We start from the raw sequence: 15,745 nt of genomic DNA on the forward strand, positions 1-15,745 counted from the left end.
ATTTAAAAGTTTACCCTAAAGGTAAACTACCAAAGGTCATAGCACACTAATCCTGATTGAACCACATATGTTGATGTACTTCACTCTATGAGTTATTTGAAGGCTATGAGAGAAAAAGCGAATCAGAAATGGAAGATTAACAATCAAAAAATAATAAGGGTTGCTTCAAGGCTTAAGCCTAGGTACCTTTAATTAAATTCAGTTAGACAGGACTGTAAGCAGGTGAGTGATGAGTTGGAGACCTGTCCTTCAAACAGAAGACAAGTTAAAGTCTTTCTATCGATTTTGTTTGCTTGTTCTGTGGGCTTTATCAAAAGTCTGATGGAGACCAAGAGGCTGTAAGAAAAGATTCATTCTCACATGGGAGGGATTGGGAATTCCTTCAGAGTCACCAGTAGTACGTTGCCCTGCCGGTCCTTCAGCGGTTCGTAGTAAACCTGACCCAGGTCCATTGTTCCTAGAGAAGACTGAGAGGAGATAAAAAAGAACAGGTACAACAAAAACAAAAGAATTAGAAAACAAATAAGGGATTATGCAGTGAAACGGGTTCTGTGTGCGCTGGTGGGCTGGTTTAGGAAGCGGGGAAATCAGAGATGTAAAGAGGTAATCAAAATAGCAATTAACCCATTTTTAGGTTTCTCATTTAGAGAATAAGCCGCTTATAGTCCTACCTGCAGCTGGGAAACAGCTCTCAGGATGTTGTGCCTGTTCTGGAGGAGGGAGGAGGGAGAGGAGTGAGCGGAGGAGAGGGCCTGCTGAAGCCAGGGTACCTGCTGCCATGCATAGGACAACTGCAAGGAAAGGAGGTGCACAGTCTTAGGCTGCAGTTAACGAGATGTTACTAGAAGTACAACCTCAATTCTGAAAAAGTTGGGATGTTGTGTAAAACATAAACCAAAACAGAATTCAATGATTTGCAAATCTCATAAACCCCGTATGGTATTTACAATGAAATATTGTAAACATATCAAATGTTTCAACTGAGATATTGTACCATTTCTTGGAAAAGATAAGGTCATTTTTAATTTTACGTCAGCAAAACATCTCAAAAAAGACAAGACAGGGGCAACAAAAGGCTGTAAAAGTAAGTGGTACAAATAAGGAACAGCATGCGCATGAAGGGAGGAGCATTTTGCAACTAATTAGTTTAATTGGCAACAGGTCAGCAAGAGGACTGGGAATAGAAAAAAAAAAAAACATTTTAGAGAAGCTGTCAGAGGTAAAGGTCGGCAGGGGTTCACCAGTCTGCAAAAACTGTCTAAAGATAGTAGAACAACATAATGCTAATATTTCTCAACAGAAAAGAAAAGATTTTGGATATCCCATCATCGACAGTTCATAATATCATCAAAAGGTTTCAAGAATGTGGAGAGATTTGTGAGCACAAAGGACCAGGCTGGACACCCGTCATCAGGTGGCCCTAAATTAAAAACAGGTCTGATTCTGTTCTGGACATCACTGCATGGAAACACTTCCACTAATCACTGTCTGTAAACACAGGTCACTGTGACATCCACAAATGCTGCTTAAAGCTCTATCATGCAAGGAAGAAGACAGATGTGAACACCATCCAAAAACACTGCTTTCTTCTCTGGACCAAAGATCATTTAAAATGGACTGAGGTAAAGAGAAAAAATGTTTGAAATGAAATTTGAAATTCTTTTTGGAAACCACAGACATGTCCTCTATACTAAAGAGGAGTGGGACCAGCCAGCCAGTTACCAGTGCACAGTTCATAGCCTCTCTGATGGTATGGGGATGTATTAATAAATATGGCATGAGCAGCTTACAAATCTGGAAAGGCTCCATCAATGCAGAAAGTATATATTGGTTTTCAAACAACATACATTCCCATCCAGACGACATGTTTTTCAGGGAAGGCCTTGCATATTTCAGCAAGACAAGACTAAACCGCATACTGCATCCACCATATTCATTCCTCCGTTCACAGAGTTTTAATGTGTCTATGATCAGCTTACCTTGGCAAACCAAAGGAAGTCTTGGGTGATGGAGGTGGAGCAGCACTGGATCTCCACCAGTGGGATCTGATCTTCAGCTGTCACCAGGATGTTTTCCTTGTGGTAGAACACGGTCGCCAAGTACACGCCCCTGATTCAACACAAAACACACAAAACTGTCTTATCAGATGAAAACATTCACTTTCAAAAGACAACACAAAATATCACCCTATTCAAATCCTAATACAATTTAATACCTACAATTACCAGTAAGTATGGTTTTCCAAAAGTTTGTCACTTGACAGTTTAGGCAACTCAGATTTCAAACATCGTCTTGTCCCAAACTGTCATTTTGAAGCTTGAGCACCTCTAAAGCAACTCATGTTCTTTTTAATATTATGCGTTTGGACTCGCATCATGCAGTCTACACTGCTGTAGGTTGCATCACATTTAACAGATTTCTCTTGATCCCCTCAAGGCATGGTGGGAATGGTAAGACAGATGAGCGCTACCTTTGTAGAAGGCGAACAAACTTGGTGGCGGACTGGAAAAGCTGTTTGATGCCCCGAGACACCGACAGACGCTTGCCGGGACTCTGTGACTTGAAGGTCTCTGTGGAATTGAAGAGAGGAGGATCATACCAGATGAAAATCCTTTTATCTGCCAAAACATATTGGCTGTGAAGGAAACATATTTCAGTGAGTGAAAGAAGTGTTGTATGCAGCAGTGTAAAGTCAGAATAAGATCATAAAAGCCCCGACATATCACATTATTATCCAAATCACAACAGATTTGTTGTTCGTATTTGCATGTATAGCCTGCAAACATTAGATAGATTGCTCAGAGAGAAATGTCAGGAACTGAGTATTTACAAGAATAGATTCTCCAGTCCCTCTTTTTGTTTCATTATTAATGCATTATGAGGCAAACACTAACAAAGTTAGAAGTGACAAATTAGGAAATAATCAAAGTATATTTGTTTTGTAATAACATTACATAGATGTCGACCAATAAGGGTTGTTCAGTGGTCGAATACAATAACAATTTTTAGAAAACAGGGCAACCAACAGCCAATTTATGAGGCAGATTTTGTTTGTTTGTTTGTTTTTGGCCCATAAATAAAACAAATTCATACTCCTATACATTATAATCTAGAAGATATAGCCACACAAGCTTGTGTTGTGAGCTCTCGTGAGATGTGTTCAGAGTTATGTGTTGTGACTTTCAGATAATAGCTCAACATCTGTGAAACTGGCCAAGTTATAGCTATTCTTGTGTTTGCAAAGGTCGGTTGTAGATCCACGTCCAATGATTACTTTCTGAGAGTCTCATTGAAATGCGTTCAGTGGCTCATCAGATATTTTGCTATTATCACCTTCGTTGCGAGGCGACAATAAACACATATAGGCTGTGTGTTTAATTTAATTTATTTATGGATGCATATACGGTATGTTGCAACGAATCTGTTCAGGGTGTAACACCACCTCTCACTCACTGATTGCTGGAGAAAGGCACCAGCTCCCCACAACCCTGAACAAGTTCAAACAGGTGCAGAAAATGATATAGTGTGCCATCAGTAATTGTGGTACATACAGTATAATTCCATCAATAGTAACATCTATCACTTAACACCCATTGTCACCTATGTAATATCCTCTGTACTGCGATTCTTTAGCGTCTTCCAGCAGTTTCCTCACTAGACCCTGGTGGTTCCTGGGCTGTGACTTTACACCGACGCACTCTCTCCAGCCTGCACAGGAAGAAAGGGAAGGACAAATCATCAATTTTATGCAGTCTGAGAGAATCACTCAGATGCCAAGTATTAATTTGCTGGCAGGTCCTAAATGCTGCTTTCAGAGTGATAAGGAAGAAGGAGTGCTTGCGTGACAAAACACCTGAATGCTCTCAGAATTTCTATTTTCTACTATTTTAAACCCCTGCAACCAGGTCTCATCATAAATTGGATTGTTAACTATTGTCTTTGACAAAATGCAGTAGTATTTTTGCCTTTATGGTCCATCTAAAAACCTTTGCGCTGTTTGACAAATCAGCAACGCCACACTAAGTAAAAAGAAATGGCAGGTAATGTAGCAAAGGGGGGTAGTGTTACTTGCAAGACAGACTGTGAGCCAAATTCTAACTTATAGGAGCATAGGTACAAGGCCCATTGATTCACAATGACACCCTTAATTCTCCACGTTTTAATAATTCATGAATCCACCAACCATGAGTGGAATCCACTTCTTTCATGTAAAACTCGATATCAGCTAAATAAAAGTTTTATGATGATGAGGCAAAGACAAAAATACTGGCGGCCTCTAAAACTCCACTTTTTGACAAAGTTTTACAGTTCAGGATACTCACTAGAGGGGGCAGCGCTGACCGGAGCAGAGCACTGAGGTGGGCCCCATCCTTTCACATTGTAGGCACTCACTCTTACAAAGTAAGGCTCTCCCTGTGTTTGGAGAAACACCAGAACGCCAAATTATCAGCATGCATTAACCTCGTGAATCAGCCATCTCAGGACAAAGAAATGGAGCTCTTATAATTAATTCATCTCGTTGAGTACTCCAGGGTCGTTGGAAAGTGTTCTCTTGTGGAAAGTGGTTCAAAGCAGTTTACAAATGAGGCAATAAATATAGCCAATATGTAGGCTGAGAGCTGTGCTTTTATACACTGTATGGCTATGTGACATGCATTTTTTTGTCAATATTATGTGCATCAACTCTGACTTACTGCTGTCAGGTCCTTGATGATATAGGAGGAGTTCTTGGTCTGTGTGACTTGTGCTGAACCAAGGATGTGCTTGAAGTTGGCTGAAGTGCTCCATTCCACTGCAAACAAAAACAGCCTTACTCACACATCTCTTTCTGGCTTCGCTCAAAGCTCCACTACGAGAGAACAAAGAATCGGAGTATTTACAGTTCAAGGAACAGGCTGCACCCAGGCCTCGTCTACTTTAGGCAGGAGAAGCAAAGCTTTCACTAGATGCACAAATAAAAGGCTATTTTTCAAGGCAGTGTTGACATTTGGTGAGACTTTGATTTTGCTGAACAAACACATGAAATCCTCCTCTCTTTTTGCAGTTGACAAGAGGAAGTTTGATTGATGAGTTGATGGATTCATTAAAAATGAATGGCAAGGCCACACATGATCAGACTAAACCAATTTAAAGGAAAGTACATCTACATGTAGGACAGTATTGTTACATTTGACACTATGCCCTTTTGTCTACATGCTTCCCACATTGAGGGTGCCTTGGTTTTTGAGTCCCCCAGATTGGCGATGATAGTTTATTTCTGACTGGATTGATGAGCTAACAGTTAGTCTGAGTGGGGCTGAGAACAAAGTAAAATACTGCTGTCTAAGAATAACTTTGAGCTCTAAAATTTTATTGCATTGCTGTCAGTCTTTCAATAATCACATGGCATTTTATAGTTATTTGCAAGCACAAACATCGGCAGCAGCAACTAGCTATAGCACATCCGATGCAATGAGGCAAACGCAACAGGAGCATGAAAACATTTCAGCAAGAATAACCCTGTAATACAAAACAGATGACAGTGTAAAGGATTATAAAACAGCGTATTTGGAGGGGTTTTACATTGCAGCGATCCACTTTGGTCGTGGGCTCACTCAAACTAGCTGTTAGCTAGTTAGCTTCAGAATTAAACTCTATTCCTCCAAACTGAGATCAATCAAAGAACTATCTACAACAGGTAAGATATCAACTGTTTGTAACCTTTCCGCAGAAGCCTACTTTAAAACAGTTGAAATATAACAAATTCTTATCTTTTAGAGCTTTATATATTAAACTGATTGAATAAGAAATGTTACTTTTAGACAGAAAATATTGATAACTTCACGCTCGGAGCTGCATTCACATCCATCCTTTAATAACCTGCAGCACAGTAAAGAGTATGTACTGATCTGCATCAGGCTCCAGGTTTAAATCCCTAAATTACAGAGAATCACAATTTGTTTGTTCTCTTTCAAAGCCTAGAAGATGTAATAAACAGTTAAATTTATGGTCAAAAACAGACAAAACAATCATCTTCCTGAATCAGCCATAAATCTGCTGCAGTTTCTAAAAAATCAGCATCAACCACTGAAAAACTCCAGTAAATTGACCTCTACAGCAGATCAACACCCTTTCCATCTTCTGCCATATCTAAATGGACTGTACTTATATAGGGCCTTTCTAGCCATCCAGGCCACTCAAAGCACTTTATAACACAAACGGCCCTCATTTACCCATCCACACACATTCATCCAGCACTCTACTACAGCTCTGCAAAGCTCATTTGAATAAATCTTTCTATAGAGCCAAATCTTTTTTCAAAACTCCATTCATACACTGATGGGGCACACATCGGAGGCGATTCGGGCTTTGGTGTCTTGCCCAGGGACACTTCGACATGTGGCACACTGGTGGAATTGAACCTCCAGCTCACTCATTGGAGGACGACTGCTCTAACCACCGATCCACAGCCTCCCCGTCTGAATGACCCTCTATGTATCTATCATTTAATTTATTCCTAAGACATCATTATCGTCTTATATTAATCACAACCTACCTCTGTAGCGGGTGATGAGCCCCGTGGTGTTGCCCTCTGGCTCTTTGATCAACACGCAAAGAGACGACGTGCTGGTTACCAGTAAGGACACATGACTGGGGGGACCAGGGAGCTCTGCGGGAGACAGTTAGGGACAAACTTGAAATTATAATGAAACTTAGACGACTACATAAAATCAAATCATGTACAGTTTATTTGTAGTAAAATATAACAATTGTTCTTCCTCCCCCCCAACCAGCAGAGGTTCTGCTTTGTGATAAATTTAACTGTGTTCCACCCACTGAGTCCAGACAAAGGGGTTTATAGTTAGTTCACGCTCAGCTGTGACCTTGAATTTAACAACTTGCACTAAATCATACACCTAAGGCAAAAAAAAAAATCATGTATATTTCAGATTTCAAGCATTTTAGCCAACCCTCTTTCTCCCCAGAGGTTTGTAATTGGAGCATACCTGACTTCACAGTGCGCAAAGAGAAGACCTGAAGCCTGATTCTCCTTAACACTGAGTTAATAATAAAAAAATAAGAAAAAACGTCATAAAAGAGATTTAGAAGTCCTTGAGACTGAAATTAAATGAGTTCAAAGGAAAAGCAATAAAACGGGCAACAGTAGACCTTGTAATAATTAAAAAAACAATCATTTGAACCACTGAAGGCACAAAATAACAAACGTGAGTTGGTGAACGAAATAAAAAAAAGCACCACATCCTTGAAAACACTCCAGATTCTGACTCTTATTTTTACCAGCATCAAGGACTTATTTGATACAGGCAGCCAGTGGAAGGAGAGTTGGCCACGAGAGAATTTGGACGGGCTGATGACAAGGGACTCTGCTGAATTTCAAATGAGCTGCAAGGGGGGGACTTTCTGTTAGGACCTAACAAAAGGCCTGACAGAAAAACGAAAAATCAGTGAAACTTGAGCAAGATGTTGAGCTGACTTCTTCATCTCCTTAGTCCTGTCAGCACTGATGGAGGACTTTGAAGATTAGAGCTGCGAGGAGGGGTCAGGCTGGCTGTAACTAAGCTCTAATGACAGCTGAATATCAAGGTTTTAGCCTTGTTAAAAATCCATGTTGCATTTTAATATGTTGTATATTTAAAAGTTTTATATCTGTCCACTTCCAGGCAAGTCATACAGTTCCAGTCAGAAGTTTTTCACTCACTCTTCACAGGCATGAATGTCATTAATTATGGGGTTTTAATGATTCTCATCCTTCTTTATTTGTTTGTCAGGGACCGTGTACAGAAAAACATTAAACAGATTGAGTAAAGGTGCACTGTACCAAATTATAGCTTTCTAGCTAGTTTCCATCTGCAGTCCCTGTAGCAGGCTAGAAAATACACTAAATAAGTAAAAAGAACAAACAGTAAATACTACATTACATCTACTTACACAGAATTTACACAAAACGGTACATATCAAAAGGTGCAAAGACTCTGATCTGATGTTATTTGTATTTAAATTAAAAGTTCAAAGTCAGTGTTGACAAGTCTGAGTTCTTAAAATCCATATTTTTATTTCTCTGGAGAAGGCTCTGTAATCTGTGCTGGTCTTCAAGTCTGTGGGGAGCTTGGTCCAATCCTCTGTGCCCTCGTATAAAAAAAGCTGATTGTCCAAAGGTAGTTTTTTTTTCATTTGGGAATACTGCACTCCCATCTAGAGGTGGTCCTTGTTACTCTGTTCATATGCTCAGAGGTCTGGTGAACAAAGAGGCGTAGATGCAGGAGCATGTATAATTTTAAATAACAAATGTACTATTCACACATATATATTATGAATACCAAAAAAGGACTGCAACAGAAATACTTTATATTTTGACCTTAGAACTAGGAAATCAAGCAAGCATGGGTCATCAAACCTTCTTGAATTGGCTCTGGGTTTGAGAAGGCTCAGATCACAGGTGCTTCCTGGAAGCTGATTGGCTCTGGAATCCGGGCATGCACGAATCACGAGCTCCCGTGCGAGTATGTACGGCTTGTTTTTTATTTCATTTCAGCCACAACATGACCTGCAATTGTAAATAGGTTGTCGCAGAAGACAATTATCTTGTTTAAGTTCTTGATTCCACCTTTATTTCGGAAAATCCACGACACCATCAACAAGCTTCAGACAGGCTTTTAAACATAGCTCACAAATTTTCAAAGGGATTAAGGTCAAGATTTAAGGAAGACCATTCAAGGAACCTCATGTGTGTCCAACTTCAACTGTCTAGCTAATGATTTGAGGGAAGTTGAAGGTTGGAGATAGTCCTCCTTCTTCAATACTACTTCCACTGTGTGCAACCACAGCACAATGCTACCACCACCATGCTTGACCACTGATACAATGGCAGCTGAAATTTCAGTTGAGCTTGAAGGTGTTGCTTTTGGAGCAGGAGCTTCTGTCTCGGTCTGAGTCCATAGAGATGTAAAAGGTGGACAGTGACACTGGTGTTCCAGCAGTTTCCAGCTAATGTCATGTTTGAAGCCTTGGTGGTTCCTGAGTTGTTCCACTGATTCACTGCTGCAGTCTGGGTTCTCTCTTCCTGCACCTCCTTACATGTCTGCATCACCTGCTCCATCTACAGGCTGTTTGGGTCTGCTCTGCTGGGTGTGTTGTGAAAAAAAGACACTCGAGTGTTGTCGAGTGAACACAAGCAAGTCAGGGATGAAAATCAGCGGAAGATTCCCAGTGAGGGTTTCTCTGTGATGAAATGTTGGTAGTTTTCACAGCTTGCTCCTATATGTTGTTCAAGAACTCTCAATTTTTTTTTCTAAATACTTTTATCTCCCCTGAACTGCTGAATCAGAATATTTCACTGTGTTGCGAGACATTCTGAGTTGCAAATTAGGTGCTCACTTTTACTTTTCTGCTTGACAAAACACACACAGTTCTGCAACGGCGTCTTTTCTCTGTGTAGCAGAGAACTGGTGGGGGAGTGTGTTTAGGCTCTGTCTCGTGTGCAGAGAAAGATTGGCAAAGTGCTCAAGGCGAGCAGGAAAGTAGGCAGATTTGCATAATCACACAAAATGAAGAAAACGCGTAAATTTAAACTTAAGCTATTAAAAGGCAGAGATGGTGGTTTCGCTTAGGTCAATTCTGATTTCTAACTTTTGTAAACTTATTTCAATTTCAACTTGAATTGAAATTTTTACTTTGACTTCATGTTAATAACATTTTTGCAGTAAAAAAAAATATCTAAAAAAGCATAAAGGTGCAGGGCTTCTTCTCTCCATCACTGGGAACTTACAATTAATATCTTCAAGGTTATTGAACAGATATATCTACACAAATAAAACCCAACTAAAAAGTAATTACTGAATATCTTCACGTTTAAAACATACAGGTGCACCTAAAACAGACGAAGAACATTTTTCTTTGTACAAGACTTCAACCTAAAATAAGTGTTGCACCAGCGACCAACATGATATTTGGGAAAAATCCTGTTTGGTGTAGTGGATTGTTAAATCATTCAGTTGTATTATTGTGCAGGTTTGTTTGCAAGAGAGCTTGATATTCTTAACATTTAAACTAATAAAGTACATTTGTGAACTCGGCTTAGCTGCCTAGCTTTGTGTGTTTACAGTGGAAAAATCTATGAGTCTTTCGGTGTCAACAACCAGTTAATTATGTGATGCCGATTTACATTTCGAACATAATGTGGCCGTCAATAAGTTCACAATTTTTATATTTGCCCTTTTCTTGTGTACAGGTTCCCTTCAGGATTGTGTCCTTTCCCCTCTTCTCATTATTTTATACACAAATGACTGTAGAAGCCTCGATAATGGGTGCTACTTTGTTAAATTCTCGGATGATTCTGTCATTCATCTCCTCAGCAGTCAACTCAGAGCATGGACCTGTAGTGACGGAGTTTGTCAGCTGGTGTGATTCATCGTTTTTAGACATATGCAGTGTGGCAAAAAAATGAAAGAATTAGGCAATGATTTTTGTCGAAATCATACTGTCAGTCTCTCTCTTTTTGTTTTTATACAAATGATCAAGCTGTTGAAAGAGTGAGGCAATACAGACCAAAGTGGACTGTTGCCATCCTCGCCAATCTGGTCAGAATTAAACTCTATTTCTCGAAACCGTGGTCATTTTCTGCTACAAGTAAGGCATTAATGCCTCGCAACCTTTCCACAGAACCCCACTTCAAAACATCTGAATGACGCCTTTCAAATAACTATGACTGAGTGTGTGTTCTGAGACGCAGTTTGTGAAATTGAACAAGCTGACCCAAGACGGCTGACCTGTGTTCTGGAAGTTCTCCCTCATCCGGCTGTACAGCTGCAGCCTGAGCCTCCAGAGGCGGATGTGTCTCTGGACATCTGCCTGTGCCTGGGGTCCGGCTGTTGCTTTCTGAGCCAGCTCCGCCTTCCACTCCTCGACGCGTTTACTCGCCAGGGCCACCAGAGCGTCCAGCTTGAGCGCCCACTCCACTGGGCGGCACACTGACAGGTGACACAGGTCAAACAGACGGTGAGCGTGCGTATAATCACCCTTCCACTCGTTACGTTATCAGGCTATTATGTTATTTTCGATATAGGACTCACAAACAGGGTTATGTCTGGCTCCTGCTTTCGTCAGCACATGAAGCAGAGGGGAATTATGGGTAAGTGCAGCCACATCCAGGGGAACCAAACCCTGCTCGCTCACTCTGTTCACCCCTTTCTCTTTATCTCTCTCCCAGTCCTTCTCTTTCTTCTCTCCTCTCTCCCACAAGCTTCCTCCTCCTCCTCCCCTTCCTCCTCCACAGCTGGCATGGTCTTTGGACAAAAGGCTCTGCACAGCCAACGTGTCCTCATTTTCCACAGCCTCCCACAGGCTCTTGTACTAATGTGGGGAAGGAGAAAGGGTGCACGACCACGGAGAGAGAATGAGATGGAGAAGATGGGGTTACACGTCGAAAGAGATTCACTGAGTAAGGTATAGGGGAGGGAGTCGGAAAGTAAGAGGCAGTGGATGAGAGGGAAATACAAGACACATAAATCAAAGCAGCCCAGGAGGATACATTCATACTGGAGCCTCATGAGACCGAGAAAGTTTGGGAGTTTCACTAAGAATTGAATAAAACTGGTGCAGTAAATTAAAAAAACAGTTGGTAGTAACATTAAGTTACCTTTGTAGTGGATTAGATATATTTTTGCTTTTATTTTGTGAATATTTCTAAAAAGAATCTTTAAAAAATTCTTTTACACTTTTGTTTAAAATTCAGATTTATTTTAGTTTAACTGTTACGATCATAAAACGTCTTTCTAAACAGTCATCCGGGGTTTTAAAAAGGGGGCTAAACTTCCTGTAAAATTTTCCAGAAACTTTCCACGAGAAGTTAAGCTGGGGAAGTTTGGAAACTTTCTAAATTGACTGAGTTATAGCCATTTTCCTGTTGGCTAAAGTCACTTAGCTGTGGCAGCCATCTTTTCTGGAAATTTCATTAAAATCCATCCAGTGGTTCATGAGATATTTTGGGGAGGTTTGGAAATATTCTAAACTGAAAACTTCTAAAAATGCATTTTTTGGGAATTTATGGAAATTAGTGAGTCTGACCTGAAGTTTACAGAAGTAATTAATTTAATTACTTTATCTATATATTAGTTCATCACTGTGTCACAGCCACATAATTTTTAGAAAACAATAATTTTTGAACATTTCTACAGTTTTCTTTTTTGCTATTATTGTTGTAATCCTGTCCTAAATTCATGGGCACAACTGTGAACCAAAAAATTTCTCTGATATGTCTTAGTCATTGCATTGACAAAAACAAAACAAAAATCAGCAAATTGCATGTCGCCAAAATAAATCATTGAAATGCTTACGTTTATATACAGAAAATGTCAAAGTTGATTCACACACAACTCTGAGTTCTCTGTTCAGAACTCTGTTCAGTTATTTGGTTATTATTTTGACTTTATTGTTATTCTATCTACATAAAAACAAAACGAATTTCAGTAAATTGCATTTCACAACAAAACTATTTTTAAAATTCCTTTTAATGAGGTTATCTTATGTTGAGAAATGATGGTGATGGAGCTGTTTTGGTCAAACCTAGGAAATAAGGCAACTCATGCAGTAAAACAAGATGACACAATCATAGTACGTGTTGTGAATGACTCAGCTTCTACCACACCAAATCTGAGCTCAATACTTGTTAAATTAATTGAATTATAACCATTATTGTTCTGGCTAATGGCGCTTTTTAGACAAAGGTCTCACACATCTCTTAGCTATAACCTCACCAAATGTCAGCACAATATATGTAAAATTGCACAACATATGTGGAAGCAGCAACACGATGTAAATGAAACTGAAATGTCTTACAGATTCTGCAGACTTGCCGGTGCGTTTGGGCACGACCGCCTCGGCGGCAACAGACTCCCCTCCCCTCAGCCTGACGGACAGGTTCCTGTAGATGCGTTTGGGCGAGACGGGACCCAGAGAGCGCCGGCGCTGCGGTGGGTTCCTCGTGGATACGGACATGGCAGGGGGAGGAGGACAGGAGGGGATGTAAACAGGAGAGGACAGAGTGTAGATGAGGAAAACAAAACAATAGGGGGTTGTTGGGAAAGAGAGATTAGGGCCCTCGACCTAAGGGACACAAAGAGAGGAGAGAGAATCAATAAAGTAGTGACATAAGGGGAGGTAAAAAGAGAAATAAAAAACAGATTTTTAACCCCCTCCCGTGGCCTTCGGGTCAGATGGACCCAAAGATGCAATGGCTTCTTTTCCTCTCTTCAGTTATAAGGGCTTCAGGAGGGTTACGTTAGGCAAACAGGATTTATTTTACAGTGAAGACAATTCTCTGCCAACATGAAGGGTGAGTTTAGACTCAGAGCTGCTGTCTGCATGGATAAAAGGGCCTGTTCAAAGCACAAAAAAAATGGCTCAAAGCATTCATTTCGTGCCTCTTTCTCTTCCCTCATTGTTCTTCTTCTACCCACTGTTATGTGACATGGGTTTTCTTCGCTCTGAATGGCGCACAAAGCGGCAGACCCGTCAATTTAATTAAACAAAGAATTGATACGGCAACAGAACTCACTCCTGTTTTAATAATAAACTTGATATCGACAGCTGGAGAGCAGGAATCCATCAACACTACAGTAATCACCAATGGCGCTGCTGCAATCAGCCCCCTTTTTTCTGCCTGAAAACATTTTTATTTTCAACATTTTTATTTTCAACGCTTGGGGGGGTGGAGATCATTCAGTTTCTTCCTCGTCTTCTTCAGTCGGCAAGTCGCTTTTATGTGACACGTCTTTTCAACCCCTCTATAGTTTGAAGTCATTTTCATGTCGCCCGGATTTACGTCACACCTCAATCAGAGACATAAGAGGAGCATCTTTGTAAAAGATCTCTCTCTCTCTCTTTTGTTACTATGTTCCCATGTAAAGAAAATCCTCTAATGCCTGAACCGTTTTTTTTTCTCTTTCCATCTTTCTATCAGGCCAAGTCTTTATGCGCCGTCCTTGTGAGAAAGCAAATACTCCCCCGGTGGGGACAGAAGTTCAGGGCTCTGCTCATAATGACGCCACATCTCAATGTGACTCAGTCGCTCGCGCAGCACCTGTACTGTCCACACATGTGGATACAGGTGTACACGGGCAGTTTCTGATGTTTGTTCATGTCTGACAAAAAAAAACCTGATGAGAGCTGATGAGGCATTTTGATTAATGTCTGCATTTTGCAGAGGAAATAAGTCGGCACTTTCTCCTGTTTTGTCTCGATAAACAAAGGCAAAACAGGAGATATTACAGGTCTCTTTCCTTGAAGGAATGAATATCACCCGCCGCCTTTCATGAAGTGTTTTAGGCTATCGGCTTATGTTGAGAAACGATAAAGCTGTAGCAGCTTCGTTCAAACCTTCAAAATAACATTAGGTAAAATCTCACGCAACAGAGGGATACGTTGCGCTCAGAGAATCACTCTCAGCTGCCACCATGTCAGATTTTACCTCAATATCTGTACAACCGACTGAGTCATAGCCATTTTCCTGTTGGCTTAAGTCACTTAGCTGTGGCAGCCATCTTGAACAGAACGGACTCCAATGGTTACTCCGTTGTAGCTCTACATCCAGTGATTACTTTCTGTAAATTTCAATAAAATCCGTCCAGTGGTTCATGAGATATTTTGCTAACAGACAGACAGGGCTGACTCCAGTAGTTAATGTGAAAGTTTTAGGTGCACAATGAGGAGCACTCGGACTCTCAGCTACAACCACACCAAATTTTAGGGCAATATCTGTAAAAGTGACTGAATTGTAGCCATTTTTGTGCTTTGTAAGGCCAGTTAGCTGTGGCGGCCATCTTAAATCGGGTTGGCTCCAAACCTCAATCAGTTATGCACGTTTGACTAATGAGTACTTCCTGAAAGTTTCAATCAAATGTGTCCAGTGGCTCGTGAGATATTTTGGTAAATGACAGGCACCTGTGAAAGTGATACACACACCAATGATATGCTGTGGTTTTTGTCAGCATCTCTGAGGGGGGGTGTTTTTGGAACCACTGCCTGGTGTGACGTGTTTAGAGGTGAGGGAGCTTTGCAGACGGGCTTTCCGGTTTGTCGGTCTGCTAGAATGCACTGGCTCTCAAGCTCAGCAGTGCATGGAAACATCTGATGGTTGCTAATGTTGCTGTAATCCCACAGGAAGTCGTGCAGCGCATCTGTGACTGACAATACAACCACGAGTAGCCTTTCACCTTTTCAGCGTCACGATCATGTGGGGCCGTTCCGTCCAAAGGCTTAGCAGTGACGAGCGCATGACACCATTTTTGAAAGGACACATATTTTATCAGTTAAAAAAAAAAAACAAACAAGAAAAACAAAACAGATGAGATCAGCTAAAACATTACAACCACTGACAGGTAATGTGACGCTGATCTTTTATTTACACAACAGTATTCTGAGGGCAAAACCTGCATCCTGGCTTTCCTCCCCTAAAGATTTTTACAGACCAGTCCCCCACATGTAGCTGTCGGCTGCATGAGAAGCACGTGCTCAGTTTCAGGTGGTTGGTTATAATCTTATGGTTGGTATGTGTAAATGAATATTGTTTCTCAATCAAGTTATTCTAAATAAAGATTTGAGGGGTTTATGTCAATTTTCTATAAGCTACAAAAAAATTTTTTACCAAGAAATATTGGTATTTTGCAACATTTCAAGTCAGTATTTTGAAGTACTTGCAAAAATGTAGACCGTTTTTTGTTATTTACAAGGACGTTTGACTTGCAAATAA

The 15,745-nt window shown here is 40.6% G+C and overlaps 1 protein-coding gene across 1 annotated transcript in view; it reads right to left on the bottom strand.

The window, feature by feature from the left end:
* The window catches only part of LOC108236133 (ankyrin repeat and fibronectin type-III domain-containing protein 1), a 28,045-nt gene that overhangs the window by 8,738 nt on the left and 3,562 nt on the right, over window positions 1–15,745 (bottom strand). Inside the window, exons 2-12 of the mRNA XM_017416598.3 lie at window positions 12,835–13,101; window positions 11,070–11,349; window positions 10,767–10,967; window positions 6,536–6,649; window positions 4,695–4,792; window positions 4,323–4,413; window positions 3,601–3,708; window positions 2,471–2,570; window positions 1,980–2,109; window positions 672–791; window positions 361–467 (exon numbers count right to left, since the gene is read on the bottom strand). Coding sequence (XP_017272087.1) covers window positions 361–467; window positions 672–791; window positions 1,980–2,109; window positions 2,471–2,570; window positions 3,601–3,708; window positions 4,323–4,413; window positions 4,695–4,792; window positions 6,536–6,649; window positions 10,767–10,967; window positions 11,070–11,349; window positions 12,835–12,993 — 1,508 coding nt within the window. The 5' untranslated portion in view covers window positions 12,994–13,101. The remainder of the gene's footprint in view (window positions 1–360; window positions 468–671; window positions 792–1,979; window positions 2,110–2,470; window positions 2,571–3,600; window positions 3,709–4,322; window positions 4,414–4,694; window positions 4,793–6,535; window positions 6,650–10,766; window positions 10,968–11,069; window positions 11,350–12,834; window positions 13,102–15,745) is intronic.

This window comes from Kryptolebias marmoratus, linkage group LG12 (genome assembly GCF_001649575.2).
Source record: "Kryptolebias marmoratus isolate JLee-2015 linkage group LG12, ASM164957v2, whole genome shotgun sequence".
Taxonomy (NCBI): Eukaryota; Metazoa; Chordata; class Actinopteri; order Cyprinodontiformes; family Rivulidae; genus Kryptolebias; species Kryptolebias marmoratus.